We start from the raw sequence: 26,174 nt of genomic DNA on the forward strand, positions 1-26,174 counted from the left end.
AATTGTTTTGTTTATTATTTCATTTATTTATTTTATAAAATGTTGTAGCCCAATTCAAGTTTGGGCTTTCTATTGTATCAGCCCACGCTTTAAAGTTGTTTCAATGTAACGAATTGCAATGGTGCAAATAAAATCATATAAAACAGATTTAAATTACGAAACCTAGTCGTCGTCGCCGGCGAAATTCGGAACCGGCGCCCTCTCTAGTGTCTACGATGGCTGAAGGAGATACAGTAGTAACAGCGGCAGCCGCAGCAGCTTCCACGAGCTTCAACCGCGAAGGATCATCTCTTTGCGAAGAGTGTAATTCGAACCCGTCGAAGTACAAGTGCCCCGCTTGCTCTTTGCGTTCTTGTAGTCTTGATTGCGTCAATGGCCACAAGCGGCGCAGTGGCTGTACTGGAAAAAGGAAGCAGACTCAATTCGTCCCGATTTCTCAGTTCAACGATAGTGTCCTTCTTTCCGGTACTTCAATCCACCCCTGTATTCATATCGCTGGTTTCAAGTGTTTCAATTCATACTGATTTTGGTTTTATTAGAATATTTGCGTTTCCAGTTCTCGTAAAGTAAACTTGAATTTGTAGATTGGTTTAGTCTTTTTGATCTGTTAGCTGATTTGGGTATTGTTCGTAATTGTATTTTTTGGAACGTATTTAATAATTTGTTTGAATTTAAGTCATTAGATGATATTTGATCAAGTTGTGTAGTTTGATATGATTTGTGGGAGTAATTTGTTAAGTAATTTCTGGTAATATCCGTGTTCTTATGTCCCTAACAATGGATTTGGTGCTCGTTTTACCATGCGTAGATTATAATTTGCTTGAGGAAGTGAAGAGGATGGCTGAATCTGCTCAAAGACTTAGAAAGAAATTGTGTCCCTATACTCATCCTTATTATAGGCTACCATTTCACCTTAAAAGTTTGCGCACTGCTGCTTCAAGCCGGAGAACAAAAATAATGTTTCTCCCCACTGGAATGACAAAAAGGGAGAAAAATCAAACTCGATATGATAAGAGGTTACTTTCTCTTTATTTATCTATCTATTGGCTGCTTAAAAAGTTGCATCATCATACATTGAGTAATTCGATTGGTTGAATTACAACCCTAAAGAGCTATTAGTAGATATTTGGATGTCTTGTTTTTGTTATCTATATTTTCAAAAACTTGATTTTGTTTTAAATTTTGGCTAAGAATTAAAATGTTCTCTTAAGAACGATGAAAGTCATTGTCGATAAATGATGAGAAAATAATTATGATCTCCCAAAAGCAAATATACAAAACCAAATGTTTATCAAACGAGACCTAAATTTTTATATTTCATGTTAGTAATTGTAGTTTGTTGTAAGAATGGAATTAGCCATACTCATACTGATGAATCATGAAGCACCAAACCTAAGAAGTTTTTTTGCTTACAGGGAAAAAACAATCTTCTGGACAATCGAGTGGCGGTTAAACTCTACAGATGTTGTTTTAGTTGACCACGGGTGAGTTTTCTTCCCCGAGCCACTGTAAGGATAGTAATTTATTTTGCTATTTTGGTTCTTTCCTCGAAGTTCATGGCAAGTGAACTTTTATTTGGGATGCATGCTTTAAAAATATTTTCCTTCTCCTGCAGAGTTAATGAAAACACAAATCTGTCTACCGTTCTTGAAAACCATCTACAACCAAGCCCATGGAAGAATCAAATTCAGAAGTTCTGTGAGCAGCTGGATAGCCTCAAATTTTTTGTCCGTACATACCCCAAGGTTATTGTTCAATTCTTATGGGTTGTCTCTCAAGTATTTCATAATCAGTCAATTAGTAGTGTAGCTAGTGCATTTCTCTGGTGACCTTTAATCATATTTTTATACATTATGCACTGGGATACGGTGTGCTTCTACGTGAAAGTCAGCTTGTGATTTGCCTATCATGTCATTAATGGGTAGAGATTCATGTAGATTTTTTGTTATACATAGGAGATAGTTACTATTATTGATATGGATAAAAGGTAATGTAACCTGTTATTGGGCTTATTGTGAGATTCAACATAGAAATGAAACATTCTTTATTAGGGTATGGAAACTTCTCCCTAGCAGACGCGTTTTAAAAACCGTGAGAGAAAGCCTGAAAGAGAAAGTCCAAAAGGACAATATCGGCTAGTGGTAGGCTTGGGCTGTTACAAATGGTATCAGAGCAAGACACCGAGCGATATACTCGGGAGGAGGCTGAGCACCGAAGAGAGGTGGATACAAGGCAGTGTGCCAGCAAGAACGCTGGGCCCCGAGGGGGTCCCACATTGGTTGGGGAGGAGAACGATACATTTTTTATAAGGGTGTGGAAACCTCTCTCTAGCAGATTCGTTTTAAAGTCCTTGAGGGGAAGCCTGAGCTTGGGCTATTACACCTACTTCTAGGATAGCATTAGTGTGCATGCTTGAGCTTTGAATGTTTAATTTTTTATCAATTGGCTTATTAAAGTATTCCTTAAAGACAGGTTGCATCGTTGCTATTTGCTTGAAATAATTCCCGATTGCTTCTTTTATCGAAACTTGATTTTCTTTTATTATGTTTAATATGTATATAGGGAGCTATGGTGCCATTCCGTGAGCTGGACTCAAAGATGCCAATAAGACAACTGTTTTCGAATTTGGTTTTTGTGGAATACCCTGTTATATATGTTTTTCTACCCTCTCAAACGCCTAACTTTGAAGTGCTTAAAACTGCAAATCCAGTGAGTCATAATCCGGAAGGTAAAAACACTGGAAAAAATGATCTTGGCAGTCCTGAAGGCGTTCGCTTCAGGGTGGAAGAAATTGAAGACGATGACAATTCCTTCAATACTCAGGTGCTTGATCTGATGAAAGCATCAAATTCAAGCCCATACTGTGAAGTTGAGCCCCAAAATGTGCTTGGTGCAACACATAATTACTCTACAGATTTGATGGGGAAGCATGAAGTTGGGAATAGCCCCAATTCAAGCTCCCAGGCTAAGGAGCTAGGAGTTCTTAAAGAATTGGAGTTCGATTTCGAGCAAGATCTAATGGATACATATTCAAATATCATGGCACAGATCAATCCAGACGATTTTCTCGACTGGGACGAAGACTTCTCCAAGGGAGTAGAAATGGAAGGAAGTGGTGACCTTCTTGGGGACGTGTTCACAGTGGATGAATTGGAGGAAGGAGAGATTATGGAATAGTGAATTGGGATATTCTCCTTTTGGTTGCATGCAGGTAAATCTTGAACCATTTTACTTGGTTGATTTGGCAATCTCAGCAAGCAACGCCTTGCATTTTGGCCCATGTTTAGATTAGGACATGCTGGAGCTTGGCCTTGCTGCTGTTTACAATTTTTGCTAATCTTTATTTGATTTATTACATCAATGAGTTTGTATGATAACAAGTATCTCATGGAATTTTATACATTCATCCGTTCCGTTTTGTTTAACTAGGATTTTGTTTCAAAATTACTCTTAAGCGTAAAATATAATATTAGAATATTGGTTCGAAGGTTCATATGATGGTGACAACTTAAAATGGCTTTGCACGGAATGAAATGCTTGGATTCGATTCATTAAAATTTTTGATGAAATGCTTACTTGGATTCAGCTTCGATTTCTAGCTTGAATTCGTCATCTTCGATTTTTAGCTCCCAAATTCTCTATGTACTCATTTACCACTTTCTTAGGGTTTTTTTTCATTAACCCTTACGTTTGAAGTTAATCTAGGATTATATGTTTGCCTTAAACTTTTAAATTTATCTTTCGCATTAATGTAGCACTAGCATTGAAAATTTAAGGTCGGCTATAGGTAGTAAGCTAGGCTATAGTGTTTGTGTTGCGTAAAAAGAAAAATTAAAATGACCCGTGAATAAAATCTTAACATTATACATCGAAAAATTAATGATAAGAATATCTTTGTTGAGTTCGAATATGTAAGCAGTGACGATTGAGCTGGAGCTCTGGAGCTCTTAACAAGCACTCTTAGTATCAGATCCAATGATCAAAGGTGTGGATAACGAGGCCATTAAAATATTTTATACTTCTTATAATTTATTTATTTTATTAAAATAAAAATAAATACAAGATTTATTTAGAAAAATGAACACCACGCTAGTTGACTTCCTTAAAACGACCCTCTCTTTTAAGACTAATGGCATTAAAGAAACCTTTCTCCAAATTGTTATCTTTTATATATTATAATCTTTCCCACGTTCTGTCCTATTTTATCCCCTTTTATTTATTTCATTTAATTTTTTTAATACACTAAATTTTTTTTTTTAAAAAAAACGTACATATTTATCTTTATTTTAAAAATATTTGTAAATTTTTAAAAGTTTCAATTATATCATTAAATTAAAAAAAAATGCTCGATTAACTTTCAAAAATTAAAATGAAATTCCAATACCAAAATAATCAATTTTTTAAAGTTATTTTGAGTTGAAAAAAAAAAACGAGTTTAAAAACAACTCATATAAAACTTATATTACTTAATTATTGATTGATGTTAATCTTCGTAAAAAAGTCATTTTTTAATGGATAGGTTAAATTTTTATGATCACTCCATTAAATTTAATTGAATATATTAAATTAAAGTGGTAAATATTAATAAACCCAATGATTTTTTTTTTTTTTTTTTACTAGATAAAAATTTTAAATTAAAGACAAATTAAAAACTTTAAAAAGATCAAATATTAAATTGAAAATTATAGCAACCATTTAAGATTGGGACTATTGAGCATATTTTATATAATTTTAATTATTTTAAAAATGTTTCTTCAATCTTACTCTGATTCTCTGTTTTTTTTAATAATAATATTTATGGATTCCCATCCCAAAGAGATAAGCATATGGACCAAATTACATTTATAATTCTATTAATTAAACTCTTAAACTTTTTTAAATAATTAATTTACACGTTCTAGATTTTCTGAAAAACTCCACATCAAACGGATTTTTAATTAATAAAAAATCATTAAAAATATTTTTCTCAAATTTCTTATTAAAAAATGTCGTATCTGTCGTAATTTAAAAAATAAATCCCCACATGTACCTCCCCACATATATTTTAAATAATTAAAAATTAGTTTTCATTTTTTTATAATTTTAAATGCAAGTTGGTTTTATTCAAATTGTTTAAAAGGTTATATTTAAGTTATTGGATATTCTTATTTATTAATTAATTAAAAAAATATTGTATTAATTTCTCAAATTTAATTAGATGGAAACAAAATATTTAAATCTAGTAAAGATTAGACCGTCCCAACGCATTTTATAAATAATATTAATCCGTTTTATTTTTAATTATAATGCATTGTAAATATATATTAGTCAGTATAATATCAGTTAAAAAGTAATTATCTAATAGAATAATATTAATTTAGGAAGAAAAAAAAAAAAGGAGTGGGTGAAAATAGTATTATTAATTTAATTCTCCTTCTGGCAAGTAAAGACAGCTTTAGTCAACCAAATAATGCAGGGTGACGTGTCTGCACCATCCTTATTTATTTAATAGTTGTAATATTTTAATAATATAAATTAAATCTCCAAGTTATTTTTTCTTTTAATAATTAGAATAATTAATTAATTAATTAATTATTTAATTAATCTAGATTTGAACCTCAAATAATTTATATATATATATATATATATATATATATATATATATATATAGCTATCTACTTAGTTATTTTATTTTATAAATGATCCAATTAGTCTTCATCACGTATTCACATGCATATTCACAAAATCAAACACACCAATGAAATCATACTAATATTATTTTTGTGATTTTTTTAGTCAAAATCAACGACAATCATTGACTTGATCATACTAATTTAGCTACGGTTTATTTTTTGAGACCAAAGGAACATGGATAGTTACTACCTATAATAAAATGCTATTAGGTGATTAAAAGAAGGTTAGGTTACCTGATCCTTTAACATAAATGCAGGATCGTTTCTTTCTTCACGGTATGGATTTAGATAGAAATATTTTAATTTTGAAAATTCAAGGTTTAAATTGAAAACTATGAATGAAGAAGAGGCAACGACGTTTAAGAAGGTCTTTTTTATTCTAAACCGTCATTGACTTGATCAATACTCGATGATCCAACCTGTGAAGTTCAATTTTTCAAGATTTTTAGCTAACAAGAGCCACTTAAATCAATCATATTTAAATTTTTTAAAAAATTAGTGCTAATACTAACAAAAACAAGTATTATTATAATAATAATAATAATAATAATAATAATAATAATAATAATAATAATAATAATAATAATAATAATAATAATAAGTGGAAGAGCTCTTCATATTAAACATAATTCAGTTGTCATTAATTAAATAAATTTATTTGGTTAATATCATACTCTTTAATGATGCTGCAATAGCAAATAGTGATATGTAAATTTTATGTAATCGGTCGTATTAAAAATATATGAAAATAAATAAATAAAAATGTCATGCCGTCCAAAGTTATCCGTTACCTCCGGCTCATTATTTAAAGGCGAGTTGGGGTTGAGGATCCGCACAAGATCCGACGACAAGTTGCAGCATGGCGGCAGCGAGTAACGCTCCGGTGCTTCTGATAACGCTCATTGCGGCTGCAATTGCCGGCGGCGCTTTGGCTGATGGTAGGAACAGCCCTTCCGTGGAGCCGAGTCATACTTCAGTTCCGTTCAACCGGAGCAGTTTCCCGGCGGGTTTTCTATTCGGAGCTGGCTCCGCCGCCTACCAGGTTTTCCCCTCTCTCTCTCTCCGCCTCTCTCTCCGCCGCCTTCCAGAGCACCGACATTGCCAGTTTTTTTTGTTTGCAGTTAGAAGGAGCAGCTAGTAAAGATGGAAGAGGTCCAAGTATTTGGGATACTTTCACTAAGAACCACCCAGGTCTTGTTCTTCATTACCAATAATTTTAATTTATGGCTAAATTAATTTTTTTTTTAAAAGTGTTTATTTTATTTTATAAACAGTTTACAAAATAGGGTAGAAAGTGTTTTTGAGTAATTAAAAATGCATTTTATATTTTATATTTTATATTTTTAGTTGATGGGTTATTGAATTAAATGATCAGAAAAAATATGGGACCATAGCAGTGGAGAAGTGGCTACCGATTTCTACCATCGTTATAAGGTATTATTTTTGCACTCTTATTTTTCACTTTATCATAACCTAAAAACCTTTTTATATTTAATCACGTCCATGTCTACAATTATATTATTTTCATTAAATTACAATATCAATATTTAAATTTTTTAGATGGGTCAAATACGTCTCTTAACTATTAATTATATGACTCAAAAATCTAACTGACAAACAATATAAAATATAAACTTGATTTTTTTAAAAAAATAATAATTTAAAAATAATTCAACCAAAAATAGATGGTGAATTGAATTGAAGTGTGAATTCTATTTAAATTAACTATTAAACTCAAATAAAATTTCGCCATTACTCTAATTTATATATATTTTATTATTATTAAAAGTAAATTAATAATATTGGATTATAATTATAATTATATATATTAAAAAATTGTGATTTAATTGGTAGGAGGACGTGCAAATAATGAAAAAGATGGGGTTGGACTCTTTCAGATTCTCCATCTCTTGGTCAAGGATTCTCCCCAGTAAGTTTTTTTTTTTTTTTTAACCCAAAATTTATTTATTTCCATTTCCATCGGTAAATTTTTGTTTTTTACCGTTTTATTTTTCCTTCGAAAAAAAAAATGACAGAGGGAAGCATTCGTGGAGGAGTGAATCCACTTGGCGTCAAATTTTACAACAATCTCATCAATGAGCTCCTCGCCAATGGTAAAAAAAATTAAAAAGAGGTTAATTTTATTATTAAGTTAAGGTGAGAATTATATTTTTTTATATATTGTAAATAATTATTTGTTGTGAAAAAAAAAAAAAAACAGGAATAATACCTTACGTCACTCTTTTTCATTGGGATCTTCCTCAAGCGCTTGAAGACGAGTACAATGGATTTCGAAACGTGAAAATTGTGTAAGTAAAATAATTAAGTTTATTATAATGGTAATACACATAAAACTTAATTTTATATTAAACAATTTTCTTAATTTAAAAATATTAAATATGTGAAGAATGTCAAATTAAAACTTTTATTGTAATTAATAAAAATTAATTAATGTAATTTTGGTGATTAAACAGGAATGATTTTGGGAATTACGCGGACTTATGCTTCAAATTATTCGGCGATCGGGTCAAGTATTGGACAACCCTTAACGAACCATATTCATTTAGCGTTTTTGGGTACAACAGCGGCACTTTCGCTCCTGGAAGATGTTCCAACTACGTCGGAAATTGCACCGCCGGCAACTCCGGCACCGAGCCTTACATCGTCGCTCACAATCTCCTCCTCGCCCACGCCGCTGCCGTCAAAGTCTACAGGACAAAGTACCAGGTCAGTATTCAAGAACAAATCCCTAAATCAATCTCTTCATTGTTAATCAGATTCTTGTTTTGGACACCGATTTCGCTAATTCGGATTCACTTGAGAGCTACAGGCAAAGCAGAAGGGGAAGATTGGAATCACATTGGTGACTCACTGGTTTAGGCCCAAACGCAACACGCCAGCTTCGCGAGCGGCGGCGAATCGAGCTCTTGATTTCTTCTTGGGATGGTGAGTGTCTTGATCGTAATCGTTAGTGGAGAAAATGTTAGTGAAAATTAACTAACTGAGTTAAAATGAATTGTAGGTTTCTGCATCCGATTACTTATGGCAGTTACCCTAAATCGATGCGTCAGTACGTCGGAGACAGACTGCCGAAATTCTCCGTGGCAGAGTCAAAAAGGGTTAAAGGATCAATGGATTTTCTTGGAATGAATTACTACACTGGGAATTTTGCGGACAATGTGCCTTTCTCGAATTCGCCTAACAAAAGCTATAGTTCTGATTCACACGTCTCATTCTCTAGTATGTCTTCTTTCTTTTCTTTGACGAGATAATTAAATTTTAGGGCGAATTTCGATCTTTACACCTAAATTTGAATAAGGTATGCAATTTCTATGTTAGGAATTCACGAAATATGATATTAGACGAGAGCTGAATTTTGATTGAGATTTGTGAAGTTTTAGAATTTTATTGAGTTCTTGAACCTTGGTAGATGGTAGGTTGTTTTTTGTTTGAAAGTTTAGGCTAAGATATGATTCAGTTGTCAAGTTTAAGTGATTTTTCATTCGAACCAAACCTTTTTCTTATCCTTAACATGAATTTTTTCTTCTACAGCGGAGAAAGATGGTGTTCTAATTGGACCAGCGGTTCGTACTCTCTCTATCTATCCATCTAGAGCTGTTATTTTCATTACTTTAATTAGCAGCTGAGCGATTTATTTATGCTTCTGCAGACTGGTTTGAACTGGCTTTACATCTACCCAGAGGGCATTCGTCTACTTTTGAAATACATTAAAGCAGAGTACAAAGATCCAGTTATTTACATCACCGAGAATGGTACCTCTCTTTCTATCCAATCAATGGCTATACAACGATGCATTTAGTTACTCATATGAAAAATGAAATTTGGCTATACAACGATGCATTTAGTTACTCATATGAAAAATGAAATTTGAAGACAAAACATCGAATAAAAAGTTTGTATTTCATATATGTGATCCCACATCGGTTGGAGAGAGGAATGTAACATTTCTTAGAAGAGTGTAAAAACCTCTCCCTGGTAGAGGCGTTTCGAAAACCGTGAGGCTAATGGCGATTCGTAATGGGTAAAAGCGAACAATATCGGTTAGTGGTGTACTTGGGTTGTTACAAATGGTATCAAAGCCAAACACCATACAGTGTGCCAACGAGGACACTAGGCCTCCGAGGAGGGTGGATTGTGAGATCTCACATCAGTCGGAGAGGGGAAGGAAACATTTCTTATAAGGGTGTGGAAACGTCTCCCTAGTAGATGCATTTTAAAAACCATGAGGCTGGCGGCGATACGAAACTAACCAAAGTGGACAATATTTGTTAGCGGTAGACTTGGGCTGTTACAAATAATATCAGAGTCAGACACCGAACAGTGTGCTAGTGAAGACGCTGGGCTCCCAAGGGGGTGGATTGTGAGATCCCACATCGGCGGTTGGAGAGAGGAATGAAACATTCCTTATAAGGGTGTGGAAACCTCTCCCTAGTAGACACGTTTTAAAAACTGCGAGGCTGCGGTGATACGTAACGGACCAAAGTGGACGATATTTATTAGTTGTGGGCTTGGACGGTTACAATCATATTTACCGTGTTTTTTGAATGTATGAAATAGGTTTTGAATCTCATTGTTTATCAATTTATGAATATGCTTTCTGCTAAATGGATACTAGACAAGCCCTAAACTATTGGCTTGTTGTGGTGTACAGGTATGGCTTATTCAGACAATATGACACTGCCAATTAAGGAAGCTCTAAAAGATGGAACAAGGATCAAATACCACCACGCCCATCTTGCATCTCTTCTTCAAGCTATCAAGTATGAATGATCTCATAAAACATCAAACTCCATTGATAAGAACAGATGAACTCAGAACTTTTCTAATGGTTGAGCTTTTGAAATGACAGGGAAGGAGTGAACGTGAAGGGATACTACGCCTGGACTTTTCTGGACGACTTTGAATGGGACGCAGGCTACACGGTGCGGTTCGGCCTCGTCTACATCGATTTCAGACACAAATTGGGAAGGTACCTCAAGTATTCTGCTTACTGGTTAAAGAGGTTCCTTCTTCATTGAGCTTTGCAGTAGAATCTCTCCCACATGCCGCTGTTTCTTGCCCAATGGAACCACTAATGAATAAGGAGAGGGCGTTGGAGTGGGTGACATGAGAAACTTTTGTGTCAAGAACTTCTTTCCTTCTGCAATTTGAGTTTGTTGATTGATATTTCTCAATAAAAGGTTTAGAATCTTGAATGTAAAAGTGTTTATGAATCGAGTCGAACTAGTTCAAACGGATCGATCCAGTACAATAAGTCAAGTTATTATGTAGCTTTTTTACTTGATTCCGCTTAAATATTTACGTAATTGTTGATCATTGTAACCACCCTTGTTTTACTATTAATAATATGGCTTCCTTATGAACAATTTTGCAAATAATATAAATAAGAGGTCCCTTTTTCTTATTGAGTCACATCCGCTCGGAGCTAGTTAGAGAATATATTTTTCAACCATTTTCAACTCTTTTAGAGACTTTTTTCTTCCACACTTTTGGAGGCAGAATTAGATTTTAAGGAAACAACTTTAAGTTAGCATCTAGAGAGTGTTATGGTAAGTGGCTTGGACAAATTGCAAGATGTATGATAGACTTGTGCCTTGTGCACGTATCATAATTATGATTGTTATGTTGTAGGTTGGCTTTAAGCCTACCATGTTATGTCATATTACAAGCCACCATACCACTTTGTTATGTCATGATATACTATGTTATGCTATGTGGTGTTATTATTGTTCGTAAAGCAATGTTATAGAGTGACTATGTCATGATGTACAATTATGTTATGATGTTGATAAAATATGATGCATGAACCTCCATACATCACGCCATGACGACTATATCATGTTGAAAGATTTGACAGGAAGTATGTATGCATGATTCATAGACTCATTACATTATAAATGAAAGGAGGTTTGACTTGCATCGTAAATGTATGATAGTATGCATTGAGATATTCCCTGTTATGACAATATGGACGCGTACATTACGACATTTATGTTCGTCATGATGTTATGTGGGCTCTTTCCCTCTTTAGTGTTCAGTAGCCCATTAGCAAGTGCTAGCCCCGACGAACTAGGACCATGGGGGTACATGAGGTTGTCCAATGGGTCCATGTGCGCTTAAAATGTTAATTCCATTATACATTTTATAAAATATTTTAAATAGATAATTTTTAACACGCATTATAAAACGTTAATTCCATCATCGTCAAAATTTAAATCTCCTCCAACATAATAAATAAATAAATAAATAAATTCCAAATCAACATTAAATCTTTAAATCATAGTTATGACCATAAATCAATAATTGGAAACAAGATAGGGGCGTCCAACTCATTTAATCATTAAGATTATGATATCGATGATGCATCACGTTTATATTTAAATTATAAAATAATAGTGTACTTTTGACAAAAATTTCTTTAAATGTGGGGCCAAATTATTAAAATAAGTATCCAGTCATTTCTATATATATAAGGCTTAAAGCACTCTTTGTTTATAAACTCACGATCATTCAACAATTATATCTTTATTATATATATATATATATATATAACAAATTTGTTTAAATTCCTTTTTATTTCTTATTTGGTATTTTTGAAGATTTTTTTTTAAGGTGTTAATAGAGAATTTTTTAAAGGTGTATTTGGTATTTAAGGTGTATTTTTTTTTTTTTTTTTGAAGGTTTTAGAATCTTTAAAAACTAAACGACATTTTTTAAACTTCTAATTATTTTTTTAGAAATTTTTTAAAATTCAAACGGTACTATGGAGATGAAGGGCTAAATTAATATATTAATTTAGCGATAATTGAAAGGAGAAATTAATACTATCCATTTAATTCCCTCTCTGACAGGTAAAGCAGCTTTGGTCCATCAAATAATGCAAGGCGACATGTCGGCAATCATCTTTATTTATTTATTTATTATTATTATTATTATTATTATTTTATTTCGCATACATACAGTTGTAATATTTTAATCAAATAATTATCTACAACTTATTTTTTAGAATATTTAAGATATTTAATTAATTAATCTATATTTAAACATCAAATAATTTATTTATTTTATAACCATCCATTTAGTTCTTTTATTTTCTAAACAACCCATTTAGTTTTCCTCGCATATCATAATACATATTCATAAAATAAAAATAAATAAAAATTCGAATTAAAAAAAAAAAATTCTCAACAACTATCACGTGCTATAATTCTTAATTTGTTTGGGACCATCTTTCAAAGAGACGTAATCATATATATGGACACAATTTATTATTATTATTATTTTTAAATAATTTATGGCACTCGGTTTTTTAGAATAAAAAAAAAAAAATGACGAACTAGACAATAAATGAATTAAATCATGTCCTCCCCCACCACCCCATTATTTAAACGCCAGTTGGGGTTGAGGATCTACACAAGATCCGACGACGAGTAGCAGCATGGCGGCGGCTAGTAGTGCTCCGGTGCTTCTGATAATGCTCATCGCCGCCGCAATTGCCGGCAGCGGTTTGACTGATGGTGTGGAGCCGAGTCATAGTTCGGTTCCGTTCAACCGGAGCAGTTTCCCGCCGGGTTTTGTGTTCGGAGCTGGCTCTGCCGCTTACCAGGTCCTCCTCCCCCACCTCTCTCTCCATTTTTAGGGTTCCGGCGTACCGGCGCTGCCATTGCCATTAAAATTAAAAAAATTAAAAAAAATTGCAGTTGGAAGGAGCAGCAAGTATAGATGGAAGAGGTCCAAGTATTTGGGATACTTTCATTAAGAACCACCCAGGTCTCTTTCTTCGTTACCCGATCATTTTCATTAATTACAAATAAATAAATAAATAATTTTTAAAAACTCAAATGAAAATATTAATATTCAAAATTAACTACAACATATTTTTAATTAAAGGGTATTATTGAAATTTTAAAAAGTTTAAATTAACGAGGACATATCTTACCAAAATCTTCCAAATTTTTTTTTTTTTTGGAGCTTACTAAAATATGTGGTATACATTAGATCCGCTAAAATTATATTTAAAACAAAAAAAAATATATATATATATATATATATATTTTAATGAAGATTTTGTTTTTTATTCATCAGACAATTATTGTACTTTTTCTAAAAAATTATTTTTCCAAATATTATATTTTTATTTAGTTGCCACTCTTTAAGCAATAATTGAATACACCATTACGCCACGTGTATGAAAAAAACATTGTTCTTGACCAATACTATTTCATTTAAAAGATTTTTTTTTTCATTTATTCTTTTTTAAACTCATCTATATCCCTTTTCGTATTTTAAAATTTAAAAATTTTAAGATATACTTATGGTTAATTTATTTTATGAAATCATTAATATTGAGTTTTAAATCAAGATATTATTGAATTTTTAAAGGTTTAGATAATATGCTTGAATTTAAAAAAAAAAAAATCCAACTTTAAACTATTTTACCAACTTTAAAAACACTTTATGAAATGTCCGTACACAATTTTATTCCTAATATGGGTGGTAACTTTTAAAATTTGATGGATATTTTTTAAATAGAATATTAACACTAAAAATATCTTAAAGTTGAAAGGTATTAATAAAAATGCTTAAAAGTTTAAGGGTATTTTTAAAATAATTAAGAGTATTCTTTAAATAAAAGGGGTATTTTTTAAGATTTATTATTTATTTTTTTTTTTTAAGTTCGAACCAATTTTAAGGATATTAAAACTTAAAATTAAGAGTATTTTAATAACTTTAAGAGTAATTTTTATTAATTTAATTTTTTTCTATAAAATTATTCGTGCAATTCCATGTTGGCAATAAAAAATCATTTTTTTTTTATTTTAGTAAATTGAAAATAATGTAATAATAAGGATACTAATTATTTATAATATGGTGTGATCATATGATTGATGAGTTATTGAATTATATGATCAGAAAAAATATGGGATCATAAAAATGGAGAAATGGCTACCGATTTTTACCATCGTTATAAGGTAAAATTTGATATTTTAAAAATTTAAAGACTTATTAGATATATTTTATTATATTAATTAATGATATATATATATATTTTCAGGAGGATATACAATTGATGAAAAAGATTGGGTTGGACTCTTTCAGATTCTCCATCTCTTGGTCAAGGATCCTGCCGAGTAAGTTTTTTTTACCCAAAATTAATTATTTCCATTTCCATGGGTAAATTTTTGTTTTTTTACCGTTTTATTTTTCCTTCTAAAAAAATGACAGAGGGAAACCTTCGTGGAGGAGTGAATCCACTTGGCGTCAAATTCTACAACAATGTCATCAATGAGCTCCTCGCCAATGGTAAAAAAATTGATGCCTTGTTTGGTGAAATTTCTTCAAATATTAATAATAATAATAATAATAATAATATATAACATTAAATCACCACTAAATATTAATTCTCGTTTATTTATTGTATTATTAAATCACGCTCGCAAATAAATATATACAGGAATAATACCATATGTTACTCTTTTTCACTGGGATCTTCCTCAAGCACTCGAAGATGAGTACAATGGATTTCGAAGCGTCAAAGTTGTGTGAGTAACTAATTAATTTTATATTTAATTTAAAAATTTTGAACGAATAATTCTAACATTTAAAATTATAAAATAAATTATATATTTTTTTTTGAAGACGTAGAGAGTAAATTTATAATTAGTAACTAATAAAAATTAATTAATGTAATTTTGGTGATTAAACAGGAATGATTTTCGGGAATACGCGGACTTATGCTTCAAATTATTTGGCGATCGAGTCAAGTATTGGACAACCCTTAACGAACCATATTCGTTTACCGTTTTTGGGTACAACGGCGGCACTTTCGCTCCTGGAAGATGCTCCAACTATGTCGGAAATTGCACCGCCGGCAACTCCGGCACCGAGCCCTACATCGTCGCCCACAATCTCCTCCTCTCCCACGCCGCTGCCGTCGAAGTCTACAGGACAAAGTACCAGGTTAGTATTCAAGAACAATCCCTAAATTAATCTCTTCATAACATAATCAGAATCTTGTTTTGGACACTGATTTTGCTAATTCGAATTCACTTGAGAGCTTTAGGCAAAGCAGAAGGGGCAGATTGGAATTACATTGGTGACTCACTGGTTTAGGGCCAAACGCAACACGGCAGCTTCCCAAGCGGCGGTGTATCGTGCTCTTGATTTCTTCTTGGGATGGTGAGTGTTTCTATCTTTATCCTTAGTTGAGAGATGTTGGTAAGAATTGAACTGAATCGAAATGAATTTTAGGTTTCTGCATCCGCTTACTTATGGCGACTACCCGAAATCGATGCACCAGTACGTCGGAAATAGGCTGCCGAAATTCTCCGTGGCAGAGTCACAAAGCATTAAAGGATCAATGGATTTTCTTGGAATGAATTACTACACTGGAAATTTCGTTGACGATATACCTTTCTCGAATTCGCCAAACATAAGCTACAGTTCTGATATGCACATCTCCCTCTCTAGTATGTCTTCTTTCTTTTCTTTGACGAGATAATTAAACTTGAATAAGCTATGCGATTTCTATGTTAGCAATTTATGAAGATAGGATATTGGACCAGAGTTTATTTTTATTGAAATTTGTGAATTCTAAGAATTCTATTAAATGGTCAATTTGGTTTGAAATGAGTGAGTTCTTTCTTGTTCCAAAGTTTAGAGTGAAAATTAATACAGTTTTTGAAGTTTATGTGATTTTTCATTTGAATCAAAGCTTTTCTTTATCCTTTTAACATAATTTTTTTCTTCTGCTACAGCGGATAATGATGGTGTTCTAATTGGACCTGCGGTTCGAACTCTCTCTATCTTTACTTTAATTAGCAGTTGAGCCATTTGTTAATGAACTGTAAATGGGCTCTTTTGCTTCTGCAGACTAGTTTGAACTGGCTTTACATCTACCCAGAAGGCATTCATCTACTTTTGAAATACATTAAAGCAGAATACAAAGACCCAGTTATTTACATCACCGAGAATGGTACCTTTCTTTCTCTCCATCAATGGCTATACAACGCTGCATTTAGTTAGTCATATGAAAGATGAAATTTGAAGACAAAAGATTGAATAAAAAGTTTGTATTTCATATTTCCAGTGTTTTTGAATGTATTTGGAAACAGATATAGAAATGATTAGAAATGTGTTTGGTAATCTGACAATAAAAATAGTTGAATCTCATTTTGGATACCAAACAAGCCCTGAACTATTGGCTTGTTGTGGTGTATAGGTATGGCTTATTCAGACAATACGACACTGCCAATTAAGGAAGCTCTGAAAGATGGAACAAGGATCAGATACCACTACGCCCATCTTGAATCTGTTCTCCAAGCTATTAAGTATGAATGATCTCATAAACATCGAACTCCATTGATGAGAACAGATGAATTCAGAACTTTTCTGATGGTTGTGCTTTTGAAATGACAGGGAAGGAGTGAATGTGAAGGGATACTACGCCTGGACTATTATGGATGACTTTGAATGGGACGCAGGCTACACGGTGCGGTTCGGCCTCATCTACGTCGATTTCAGGCACAAATTGGGAAGGTACCTCAAGTATTCTGCTTACTGGTTGAAGAGGTTCCTTCTTCATTGAGCTTTGCAGTAGAATCTCTCCCACTTGCTGTAGCTTCTTCCCCAATGTAGCCACTAATGAATAAGAAGGGGAGGGGAGTGGAGTGGGTGTCATGAGAAACGTTTGTGTTTCATTTGTGTCGGGAATCTCTTTCCTTTTGCAGTTTGTGTGATATTTCTCGATAAAAGGTTTAGAATGTTGAATGTAGAAGTGTTTATGAATCGAGTTGAAGTAGTTCAAACCATATTCATGGGCTCTTTAGTTCTTTTAAGCCAGCTTTGGAAGAAAGAGACCAATGTGGTGAGAGAGATACCACCTTTCCAATTATGATTAAAGTGGGTGAAACCAATTCTGTTGCTTTGATTTCATCTGAAAGGTCCTTCAGTTCTGCAAAAACCTGCATAATTGTAACACATGCAAGCAAGATTTGACATGACCCCTTGATATAGAACCAGATGCTCATTAACAACGTTAGCTAAACACGGTTAAGAAAATAAAGAGATGTGAGATCCTACGTCGGCTGGAGAGGAGAACGAAGCATTCTTTGTAAAGGTATGGAAACTTCTACCTAGCAGATACGTTTTAAAACCTTGAGCGAAAGTCCAAAGAAAGGTACAAATAAGCAATTGAAGTTCATAAACACCCGCCATGGGAGATGTCTGTCGGAAACAAAAAAAAAAAAGGATAAATAATAGGCGGCCCTGCCGTAATAGGTGGACTGTGAGGAAGATGAAGGCAAAAGGGAAGGAATGGCCCTTAGAGATGCTTTAATATTTAAAAATTTAAAAATTTCGTCTTTATAGTCTAAGAAATTTGTTAAATTCCTTCTAGTTTCTAAAATTGGAAAAGAAAATAATTTTTTTAAGCATTAAATTTGTAATATTTATTCTTATTTTATTAATATTTGATTATTTGAATTTCCAAAACACAATATTTTCTCAAAATATATTTTTTTTAAATCCACCTCATAGATCGTTGGGTACAATCAATCACAACCCAACACGTGGAAATTAGGGGTATTTTAGTCATTTAAAAAATTACTCAATGGCGGTCTTTGCCTTCTATCTTTCGTGCTGACACCTCTCTTTCGTCTCAGCGTCTTCTCTGAACTTCAGTTTGGATCTGATGATTATGAGAGGAGTGCTCTGTAACCATCTATGCAAATCGAAAATGCCTACGATTTTCTCATGAGAAGCCGCGTCAGTTTCTGAATCTCATCCTTTCCCACATTTGGGTGCGTGATTTTTCTTGTTTCATTCAGATTCTTTACTGGAATCTCCATTGTTTTAGCTTTTGCTTCCTTACCCTCTTCTTATTTTCTAAGAAACTCTAATGGGTCGTCTCGATCGGTGTATTAGTTGAACGAAATTACTTTTGGATTGTGATTGATTGTGGTATCTGTGTTTGTTTTAGCTCTGTTTGATCGATTTAGCTTTAGCATTGCTGATGATTTTAGCTTCTGCTTACCAAAATCTACATTTGTTTGAGAAGCCCATGTATCTGTTAGCTATTTTAATGGGCTTGCAAACGAATTAGTACCAATCGATGGTTCATTTTCTTCAATAATATTGTTTGGGGAAATTTTGCTCCGAGTTTCGTTTTGTTCTTTCTGATTTGTTTGTAATTTTTTCTTGTACCGACACAGATGTGCTGAAGGAATGCACCCAGTTTAACATGAGGGGATACATGTCATAGAAGCCAAGAGATGAAAGGTGGAAACATCATTAAGCTAAGGGGAGGACATCTTTCCATTGTCTTGGTTGTTCTTATGCTTGCAACCATATTGTTATGGGCTTGGGATAAAAGCTATTTTGCCAGTTTTCTTCCAGTAACAAGAGAGCAGTTTATGATACCAGTTTCAGGTATTTAAGATGCTTCTTTCTACTGTTTAAGATGTGTCTATTTAATCTAATGTTAAGAATGAGATGAATATGCAAAACTTTGGTGGGATAAAAATGGTAGATCTCTGAGCCTTGTTTCTGTTGAGGATTGTTGGGAGAGAGTCCCACATTAGCGAATTAAGGGTGTAAGGGTGTATTTTGTTCGAAGGGTCCAGGGAAAGGAGTCGAGCCTCAATTAAAGGGAGGCCGTTTGAGGGCTCCATAGGCCTCCGGAGAGGCTCTATGGTGTACTTTGTTCAAGGGGAGGATTGTTGAGGATTGTTGGGAAAGAGTCACACATTGGCTAGTTAAGGGAATAATCCTGGGTTTATAAGTAAGGAATACATCTCCATTGGTACGAGGCCATTTGGGGAAACAAAAAACAAAGCCATTAGAGTTTATGTTCAAAGTGGATAATATCATATTAGTGTAGAGGGTCGTGATTTCTAACACTTTCAATGACAACCTTTTGACTTGAATTCTATTTTTCATTTCCATTTTTACTGTTGTTTCTGGAACGTAGAATTTGAATGGTTTGATTGAGAAGTGAAACATGGGGAGGTCGTGATGGTTTCTTCACGTTCTAAAGATCAGTATACTAATCAGCTTGCATGCTCTACCACTGAAACAAGCATGTCTTTCTAACTCCTCTGAGAAAACGACTGTTTAAACTTGATTTACGTTTTCTGTCATGTTTGATCGTCGAATTCTGTAATTTGTATTGTGCTGGTAACTCATGGATTAATTTTCTATCATGACTTAGAATATGTAGTCAACGTGTCAAATCGTTCCTCAATATCGACTAAGCCAAAAGAAGAAATGGGTAAGTCAGAGGATGAGATAGCCAAGTTAGAGGATAAAATGAAGGAAAGAAGTAACAATACTGATGAAAAAGACCAGCCAGGACTTCTTATCCAAAAAAAAGAACAGCCAGGAAAAAGCACTAACTACTCAGATGCTGGTTCTGTCTCCAAGCCCACTCCTCCATTGAAAGAAAGCGAAGATGGCGTTACCTCGTCTTCTTCCTCAAAAGGTATCATTTAGATTCTCTGATTATTAGCATAGATTTCCACAATGCTATGATATTTGTTCTTTGTCCGAGGCGTGGCCTTGTTTAACGTAAGGTTTGAGATGGTAGGCACAGATTTGTTTATTGTTCTTAGTTTTACCTCTAAGCGGAATCAGCTTTTGTTAAGAACATGCCATCGACCACATTTTCTCGATTCATGCATCGATTATGTTGTTCATGTCGTTTCTAAGATATTATTACTCATTCAGTGTGCAACTACGCCAAAGGTAGATGGGTTGAAGACAGCAGGCGGCCATGGTATTCTGGATTACAATGTAAAAAATGGCTATCAATAATGTGGGCTTGTAGACTTACAAAAAGAAAGGACTTTTCTTATGAAGGATATAGGTGGCAACCCGAAAATTGCTACATGCCAGAGTTTGAGCGTTCTTCATTCTTGAGAAGGTATCGAGATTTTAACCCCAATTGTGTTGGTACTTGCTTCATTAGGATAGCTATGCATTCGACTTTAACGATCCCATGAGCGTATTTCGTCGATTTGATGTCCTTCCATGAGCTCCTGCTAAATTGGTTTCGTGGATTTGAATGTCATTTTGTGTTCTAGAATGCAGGACAAAACGATAGCATTTATAGGAGATTCATTGGGTAGGCAGCAGTTTCAATCCTTAATGTGTATGCTCACTGGTGGTGAAGAAAACCCGGAAGTCGACGATGTGGGAAGAGAATATGGTCTCGCCAAAGCTCCCGGGGCTCTTCGACCAGATGGATGGGTTTATCGGTTTCGAAACACGAACACTACGATTCTATATTACTGGTCGGCAAGCCTATCTGATCTAGAACCTCTTAATAGATCGGATCGAGCAACGAATATTGCAATGCATTTGGACCGACCCCCAGCATTCATGAGAAAGTTCTTCCAACAGTTCGATGTGTTGGTTTTAAATACAGGACACCATTGGAACAGGGGAAAACTTGAAGGAAATAGGTGGGTGATGTATGCTGATGGAAAACCAGCAGAAGAAAAGAAGCCTTTGGATATGGGGAATGCCAAGAACTTGACTGTGTACAGTGTTGTCCGATGGGTCGAATCGCAACTTCCGCTGCATCCTCGTAATCTAAAAGTTTTCTTTAGGACAATTTCGCCGAGGCATTTCTTCAATGGCGATTGGAACACCGGGGGATCTTGTGATAATAAGATTCCATTGTTGGGCGGGAACGAGGTCGTTCAAGATGGATCTACTGACATTGTTGTTCAAAATGCTGTAAAGGGTACCAAGGTAAAGATCCTGGATATAACTGCCATCTCTCAGTTACGAGACGAAGCCCACGTGTCGCGCTACACTCGTAGAGCTATCCTAAACACCAGTGATTGCTTGCATTGGTGCATGCCTGGCGTACCGGACACATGGAATGAACTTCTAATCGCACAGATATAGTTTTGCTTCATTCATAATGTCCTGTTCTTTTGATGATGGAAGAGGATCGAAACGGGGCCGAACTAGGAACGCACGAATGTCGCGGGAATTTTCAAGGCGATTTGGTCCTTAATTTCTTTGGTCTCTTCAACCCATTATTTATTTTGATATCAATTCCATGGATACATTCACTCAGAATCATAATATGCATATAATGATTACATCATGGCATTAAGAATCGTGTCTTCATTCTATATGCATATAATATATATGTACAAACACTTCGACCTTAATATTACATAAACTCATTCATAATCCTATCATCAACGACAACTGAGACTGTCTTCATTACAAGCGAGAAGGATTGGAGCTACCAGGAAAATAAGACACTACAATCGGAGCTCCCTTAGGCTCCACCGTCTGTTTCTTCTTGGGTTTTTGATTCTTCGCCGGAATTTCCTTCCCGTCGGCGGAGATTCGGGAGGAGAAGCAGCAGCCGAACATTTGAGAGAAGAAACCCATTTCAATGGATGCTGTTGTTGTTCGTAGTTATTCATGTTGAATTTATAGTGTAAGAAGGAAGAACAGATGGCAGATGATTCATTTGCTTTGTCGTCGACACGGAAGATGCCGTGGTTCCCAAGCACCCCGTGGTTCCCAAGCACGAGTGGCCGTGGCGGCTTCCAAGGTCAAATTATTAATACTTTTTCCCCTCATTTTCATTATTACATGTCATCATCTAATATTATTTTACTATTGATTAATTTGACTTTTTTTCCCTTTGTTAAAAAAAAAAAAAAAAAAAAAAAAAAAAAAAGCTCATTAAATGTTTATATTAAAAGTTGATACACCAATATAAATACGGAGAATTTTACACTCTTATTTTTTAATTTTTCCTTTCCTTCCTCCTCGAAATTTTTAAAATGGGTTTGCTAGGGAGAGAAGAGATTTCCACATTCTAATGTTTTATTCCCCTCTCCAACTAATATGGGATCTCACAATCGACCCTCTTTACACTCATTTCCCTTTCCAATTGAAGTACAATTTCACAATCCACTCCCCTTTAGGGCCCACGGACACTCTTTCTTCTCTCAAATTGATGTGAGATCTCACAATCCACGCCTTAAGGGTCCATTGTCCTTGCTGACACACCGCCCGATGACCACCTCCCTTCGAGGTTTAGCATTCACTAGCACACCGCTTAGTGTCTGACTTTGATAGCATTGTATCCTCCCCCTTCAGAGCTTTGAACAATATCTACTAGCAATGAACTTGGGACGGTTACATTTTCTTTTATCATTTCAACCACAATCAATGTGGCATCACAGGAGTTTGGACACATGACCTCCGACTATATTATTATATTAAATCATGTATTAGCTCAAAAAAGTGAGCTGTTAAATTTTGATAAATTTAATCTTATATCGATATTTTTAACATTTTGTTTGAAAATTATAGACTTAGAGGAATTATTTCAAGTGTCTTTGACCTTATGCTACTAAAAGACCCATCTTAAAAAAGTAGTAAATATAAAAAGCTGTTTGGAGTATTTTAACATTTTAATTAAGACCCAGTACAAACATGAGATAAAAAAGTCAATACCCATTGAAGAAACGAAGAAATTACAAGAAAAACGTTGTATATTAATCTCCAAAAAGGAAAAAAAAGAATCAAAACCAGAGCTGGAACATGAAAGAAACTAGTTCTACAAACACCCATGACTGAACTCGAGAGACAACATGATCAAAGACAAAACTTCATCTTTTTCAGATTCGATCCAAGAGGAGTCCATTGAAGACCAGAGTTCATCAAGGAAATCACAAGCAAGATAAATTTGCAGAAACTGGGAAATGAGACACGATTATAGGAGCTTGAGGGAGCTGCGAATCAGCTTCAGGTGTCAGTTTGGAGGCTGTTGTTTGAGTTTGGGGTTTACATGTTCTTCCGCCATGGGAAGCCTTTGGGGAGAGAGAAGGAAGGAAGCAATCTATGAAAGCTGAGAGAAGAGAGAGCATCATTGTTTTCTGGGTTTTGAGAAACCAAAGCAGAAGGAACTGAGAATTTGAGAAATGAGAAATTCCTTTGAAAAGATGATGTATTTATAGTGCACATGAAGACTGCAAATACTTGAATAGTCAAATGTGGAATTTGAGGAACAAGTAAAGATTGCAAATAGTCAAATCTTAAAAAGAAAAATAAACAAGATTATACACTAATGATCAATACAGAGAAATTGAGAGAAAAATCTGACCTCTGCTGTTCATTAATTCATGCCGAGAGGCAAAAAGCGAAATTTGCATACCTTTTGATACAAAGAATCCTACAAAACTATGCCTTGTTTACACGAATTGGTTGACCTTCCAACAACTGCAGCAAAGGAAAACACATATCAGACACAAGCTTCTTCCACCCGTTCGGAACGAAAAATGTGCATGAGAGTTTTCAGGGAAGTATGCCATCATCTTTGATGAACATAGCTTGTCCAACTATTAGTAATATCGATGATCAATGTAAGTTGTTCGAGTGGGCATACCAATCGACAAGGTTTAGAAATGCTTCTTACAAGTTGGTGATCAGAATGCTACTCTATATGTAATTGTTTAGGGAAACAGAAAATGAAACAAGGAATGCTCTACTGGACAATGTGAGTAAAAATGTTGCCAATGCATGAAACCCGACCAGAAAATGAGGTAGAGTTTGCATAAATCAGTATTGGTGTCACAACGTTCGATGTGATAGAGAATGGAAGCGAGTTACTTACAACATTGTTAAAAGATGAAATGGCAGCTTCAACTTCCTCCTCGGAAGAAAAGGTAACAAAACCGTAGCCACTTGCTTTTGATGTACCGGGAACCCGTGAAACCTTTGCACTGAGAACTTTATCCTTCTCAGAGAAGAAGTTTTTGAGTGTTTCGGTAGAGACAGTACTCGAAATATTTCCTACATATACTTTGTGGGGACTGTCGATGAATTGGGATTCCTCTGCCTCAAGAAGTGACATATCAACCATATTTACCACAGGTTTTTCGGTTATATTGACTTTAATTGTACGTCCCCCAACGTCCTGTCATTAGACCGATAGAGTCAGCACAATTCATCTATCTAGATTCTAGTGAACCCTAAACCCTAAACCCTAGATTCTAGTGAACAGTAAGAAACAATTGTTTTGTTCTTGTTCTTTTTCGATTTTTGTTGCACTTGATAAGTATTTAGCTTACCGTCTCATTCAGTTTCTCAATTGCTGCATTTGCGTCGTCAACTGTTTTCATGGTAACAAAGGCAAACCTGCGGCTTCTTCCAGAGTATTTGTCATACATGACCTGGAAATGGAACAAAATTGGAGTTTTAAAGTCAATACCAACAGTTAGCAAGTAAGGATTAAGAACAAGAGGATGCTAGAATTCTTCAAGTAAATTGATTGCAAGAAATACATCATTAAAGACATGTCATTAGCTACTTCATTTCAGGGACTGTTTCGTACTCATCTTAGATACTCTCATACAAACGCAACGACACTGAAGCGATGAACCCGAAAGCAGCAAGAATTAAATTTTAAAGTCCTAAGGAATTTCTATGAGCCAGTGGCGAGCATTTCACAGGATTCGATTCTCCTTTCCCCTAAAATCGTCCTGTACATCCTTCTTCCCTTTGATAAGTGGCTGCAGCTTATTGTAACTAACAGAGCGTAACTATCCTTTCCCCTCCTATGAACTCTTCCTTCCCTCTCTCCTATGAACATTTTCCATTTTTACTTCCTTCGTGGATTGGATAACACTCTGAAAGTAAACTCCATTTGAAAGTAAATGGTGGACAAATTCGGCCCAAAATCAAGGTACGTTCAGGCAGAAGTTTTGATGAACTTAACTTATAAACAATTAACTCGATTAAATTCATGCCAAAATCAGGGTACATTCAGGAAGAAGTTTTGATGAACTCAACTTATGAACAATTAACTCAATTCAATTCATGCGAAGATTCGTTGAAGACAAACTAATCAAGCAGATAGATATGAGTCCTCAATAATAGAATCCAGCAAGCAAACCTCAACATCAACATCTTGACGCGCAGGGTACGCAACGAATTTCAAAATGTACAATAGAAGAAAAAAAAAAAAATCAATCATAAATTACGCACCTCAGCCTTCTCCACAGCCCCATGTTGTTCAACAATCCGAGTGAGCTCCTCATTATCCACATTTCTAGGTATATTCCCAACGTACAATTTCCTTTCCGCCACTGAACTGGAATCCTGAGCAGTAAGCGCCGCGAAAAGTCTCGAGGGGCGACCGGGAGATAGGCGGAGGAGGGTATGGGTACGACGGCGGTGAAATGAAACTGATTTGAGAAGGATTTCGGCGGGTTTTGTGGAACTGTGGATGAGATTCGTTGGCGATAATACGGCAGAGATGGAAGCCATTTTTGGTCTGTAAAGCTTTGTGTTCCGAAGCGACAACAACAGAACCCTGAGGTGAGCGAGCCCAGCGGTTTATCCAGTCGGCATGAAGGTTCACACACGTGCTTACCGCACGTGCCATTCAATTTTTTTTTCCTTTTTTTAAGATAAATATAACCATATGCTCAATTTTTTTTA

At 34.5% G+C, this 26,174-nt stretch overlaps 5 protein-coding genes across 5 annotated transcripts; 4 read left to right on the forward strand and 1 right to left on the reverse strand.

Moving 5' to 3' along the window:
* Positions 1-136: 136 nt before the first annotated feature.
* LOC111497820 (box C/D snoRNA protein 1) lies at positions 137-3,487 on the forward strand. The gene is made up of 5 exons (XM_023148782.1): positions 137-465; positions 809-1,016; positions 1,416-1,484; positions 1,616-1,745; positions 2,563-3,487. The coding sequence occupies exons 1-5, from the start codon at positions 216-218 to the stop codon at positions 3,175-3,177; spliced, it is 1,272 nt and encodes a 423-aa protein (XP_023004550.1). The 5' UTR covers positions 137-215; the 3' UTR covers positions 3,178-3,487.
* Positions 3,488-6,484: 2,997 nt separating this feature from the next.
* Positions 6,485-11,059, forward strand: LOC111497798 (vicianin hydrolase-like). Its single transcript, XM_023148753.1, has 13 exons — positions 6,485-6,714; positions 6,794-6,863; positions 7,048-7,106; positions 7,527-7,602; positions 7,709-7,786; positions 7,894-7,981; positions 8,147-8,399; positions 8,503-8,618; positions 8,695-8,912; positions 9,225-9,256; positions 9,343-9,445; positions 10,345-10,453; positions 10,543-11,059. Exons 1-13 carry the CDS (start codon positions 6,532-6,534, stop codon positions 10,709-10,711), a joined length of 1,554 nt encoding a protein of 517 aa, XP_023004521.1. The 5' UTR covers positions 6,485-6,531; the 3' UTR covers positions 10,712-11,059.
* Positions 11,060-13,086: 2,027 nt separating this feature from the next.
* On the forward strand, positions 13,087-17,622 carry LOC111497800 (vicianin hydrolase-like). Its single transcript, XM_023148755.1, has 13 exons — positions 13,087-13,299; positions 13,394-13,463; positions 14,607-14,665; positions 14,749-14,824; positions 14,919-14,996; positions 15,148-15,235; positions 15,401-15,653; positions 15,757-15,872; positions 15,945-16,162; positions 16,451-16,482; positions 16,566-16,668; positions 16,915-17,023; positions 17,112-17,622. The coding sequence occupies exons 1-13, from the start codon at positions 13,132-13,134 to the stop codon at positions 17,278-17,280; spliced, it is 1,539 nt and encodes a 512-aa protein (XP_023004523.1). The 5' UTR covers positions 13,087-13,131; the 3' UTR covers positions 17,281-17,622.
* Positions 17,623-18,320: 698 nt separating this feature from the next.
* LOC111497805 (protein trichome birefringence-like 14) lies at positions 18,321-21,819 on the forward strand. The gene is made up of 5 exons (XM_023148761.1): positions 18,321-18,493; positions 18,905-19,121; positions 19,903-20,172; positions 20,418-20,613; positions 20,774-21,819. The coding sequence occupies exons 2-5, from the start codon at positions 18,965-18,967 to the stop codon at positions 21,603-21,605; spliced, it is 1,455 nt and encodes a 484-aa protein (XP_023004529.1). The 5' UTR covers positions 18,321-18,493; positions 18,905-18,964; the 3' UTR covers positions 21,606-21,819.
* A 1,895-nt stretch (positions 21,820-23,714) lies between these two features.
* LOC111497873 (30S ribosomal protein 2, chloroplastic-like) lies at positions 23,715-26,050 on the reverse strand. Its single transcript, XM_023148873.1, has 4 exons — positions 25,719-26,050; positions 24,803-24,904; positions 24,346-24,648; positions 23,715-23,951 (listed from the first exon to the last, which is right to left on the reverse strand). The coding sequence occupies exons 1-4, from the start codon at positions 25,998-26,000 to the stop codon at positions 23,913-23,915; spliced, it is 726 nt and encodes a 241-aa protein (XP_023004641.1). The 5' UTR covers positions 26,001-26,050; the 3' UTR covers positions 23,715-23,912.
* Between the last annotated feature and the right edge of the window lie 124 nt (positions 26,051-26,174).

Source organism: Cucurbita maxima, unplaced genomic scaffold, assembly GCF_002738345.1.
Source record: "Cucurbita maxima cultivar Rimu unplaced genomic scaffold, Cmax_1.0 Cma_Scf00024, whole genome shotgun sequence".
Classification (NCBI taxonomy): Eukaryota; Viridiplantae; Streptophyta; class Magnoliopsida; order Cucurbitales; family Cucurbitaceae; genus Cucurbita; species Cucurbita maxima.

What these genes read in the sequence shown, in the direction of transcription:
- LOC111497820 (XM_023148782.1), top strand. Translation starts at nt 216, where the DNA reads ATGGCTGAAGGAGATACAGTAGTAACAGCGGCAGCCGCAGCAGCTTCC. An exon ending in CAAACTCGATATGATAAGAG is followed by an intron (nt 1,017 to 1,415) that starts GTTACTTTCTCT and finishes TTTTGCTTACAG; the next exon opens with GGAAAAAACAATCTTCTGGA. An exon ending in TTGTCCGTACATACCCCAAG is followed by an intron (nt 1,746 to 2,562) that starts GTTATTGTTCAA and finishes ATATGTATATAG; the next exon opens with GGAGCTATGGTGCCATTCCG.
- LOC111497798 (XM_023148753.1), top strand. Translation starts at nt 6,532, where the DNA reads ATGGCGGCAGCGAGTAACGCTCCGGTGCTTCTGATAACGCTCATTGCG. An exon ending in CAATGAGCTCCTCGCCAATG is followed by an intron (nt 7,787 to 7,893) that starts GTAAAAAAAATT and finishes AAAAAAAAACAG; the next exon opens with GAATAATACCTTACGTCACT. An exon ending in TTCACACGTCTCATTCTCTA is followed by an intron (nt 8,913 to 9,224) that starts GTATGTCTTCTT and finishes TTTCTTCTACAG; the next exon opens with CGGAGAAAGATGGTGTTCTA.
- LOC111497800 (XM_023148755.1), top strand. Translation starts at nt 13,132, where the DNA reads ATGGCGGCGGCTAGTAGTGCTCCGGTGCTTCTGATAATGCTCATCGCC. An exon ending in CTGGCTCTGCCGCTTACCAG is followed by an intron (nt 13,300 to 13,393) that starts GTCCTCCTCCCC and finishes AAAAAATTGCAG; the next exon opens with TTGGAAGGAGCAGCAAGTAT. An exon ending in TATTTACATCACCGAGAATG is followed by an intron (nt 16,669 to 16,914) that starts GTACCTTTCTTT and finishes TGTGGTGTATAG; the next exon opens with GTATGGCTTATTCAGACAAT.
- LOC111497805 (XM_023148761.1), top strand. Translation starts at nt 18,965, where the DNA reads ATGAAAGGTGGAAACATCATTAAGCTAAGGGGAGGACATCTTTCCATT. An exon ending in GTTTATGATACCAGTTTCAG is followed by an intron (nt 19,122 to 19,902) that starts GTATTTAAGATG and finishes ATCATGACTTAG; the next exon opens with AATATGTAGTCAACGTGTCA. An exon ending in CGTTCTTCATTCTTGAGAAG is followed by an intron (nt 20,614 to 20,773) that starts GTATCGAGATTT and finishes TTTGTGTTCTAG; the next exon opens with AATGCAGGACAAAACGATAG.
- LOC111497873 (XM_023148873.1), bottom strand. Translation starts at nt 26,000, where the DNA reads ATGGCTTCCATCTCTGCCGTATTATCGCCAACGAATCTCATCCACAGT. An exon ending in GGGCTGTGGAGAAGGCTGAG is followed by an intron (nt 24,905 to 25,718) that starts GTGCGTAATTTA and finishes TTCCATTTCCAG; the next exon opens with GTCATGTATGACAAATACTC. An exon ending in TTGAGAAACTGAATGAGACG is followed by an intron (nt 24,649 to 24,802) that starts GTAAGCTAAATA and finishes GTCTAATGACAG; the next exon opens with GACGTTGGGGGACGTACAAT.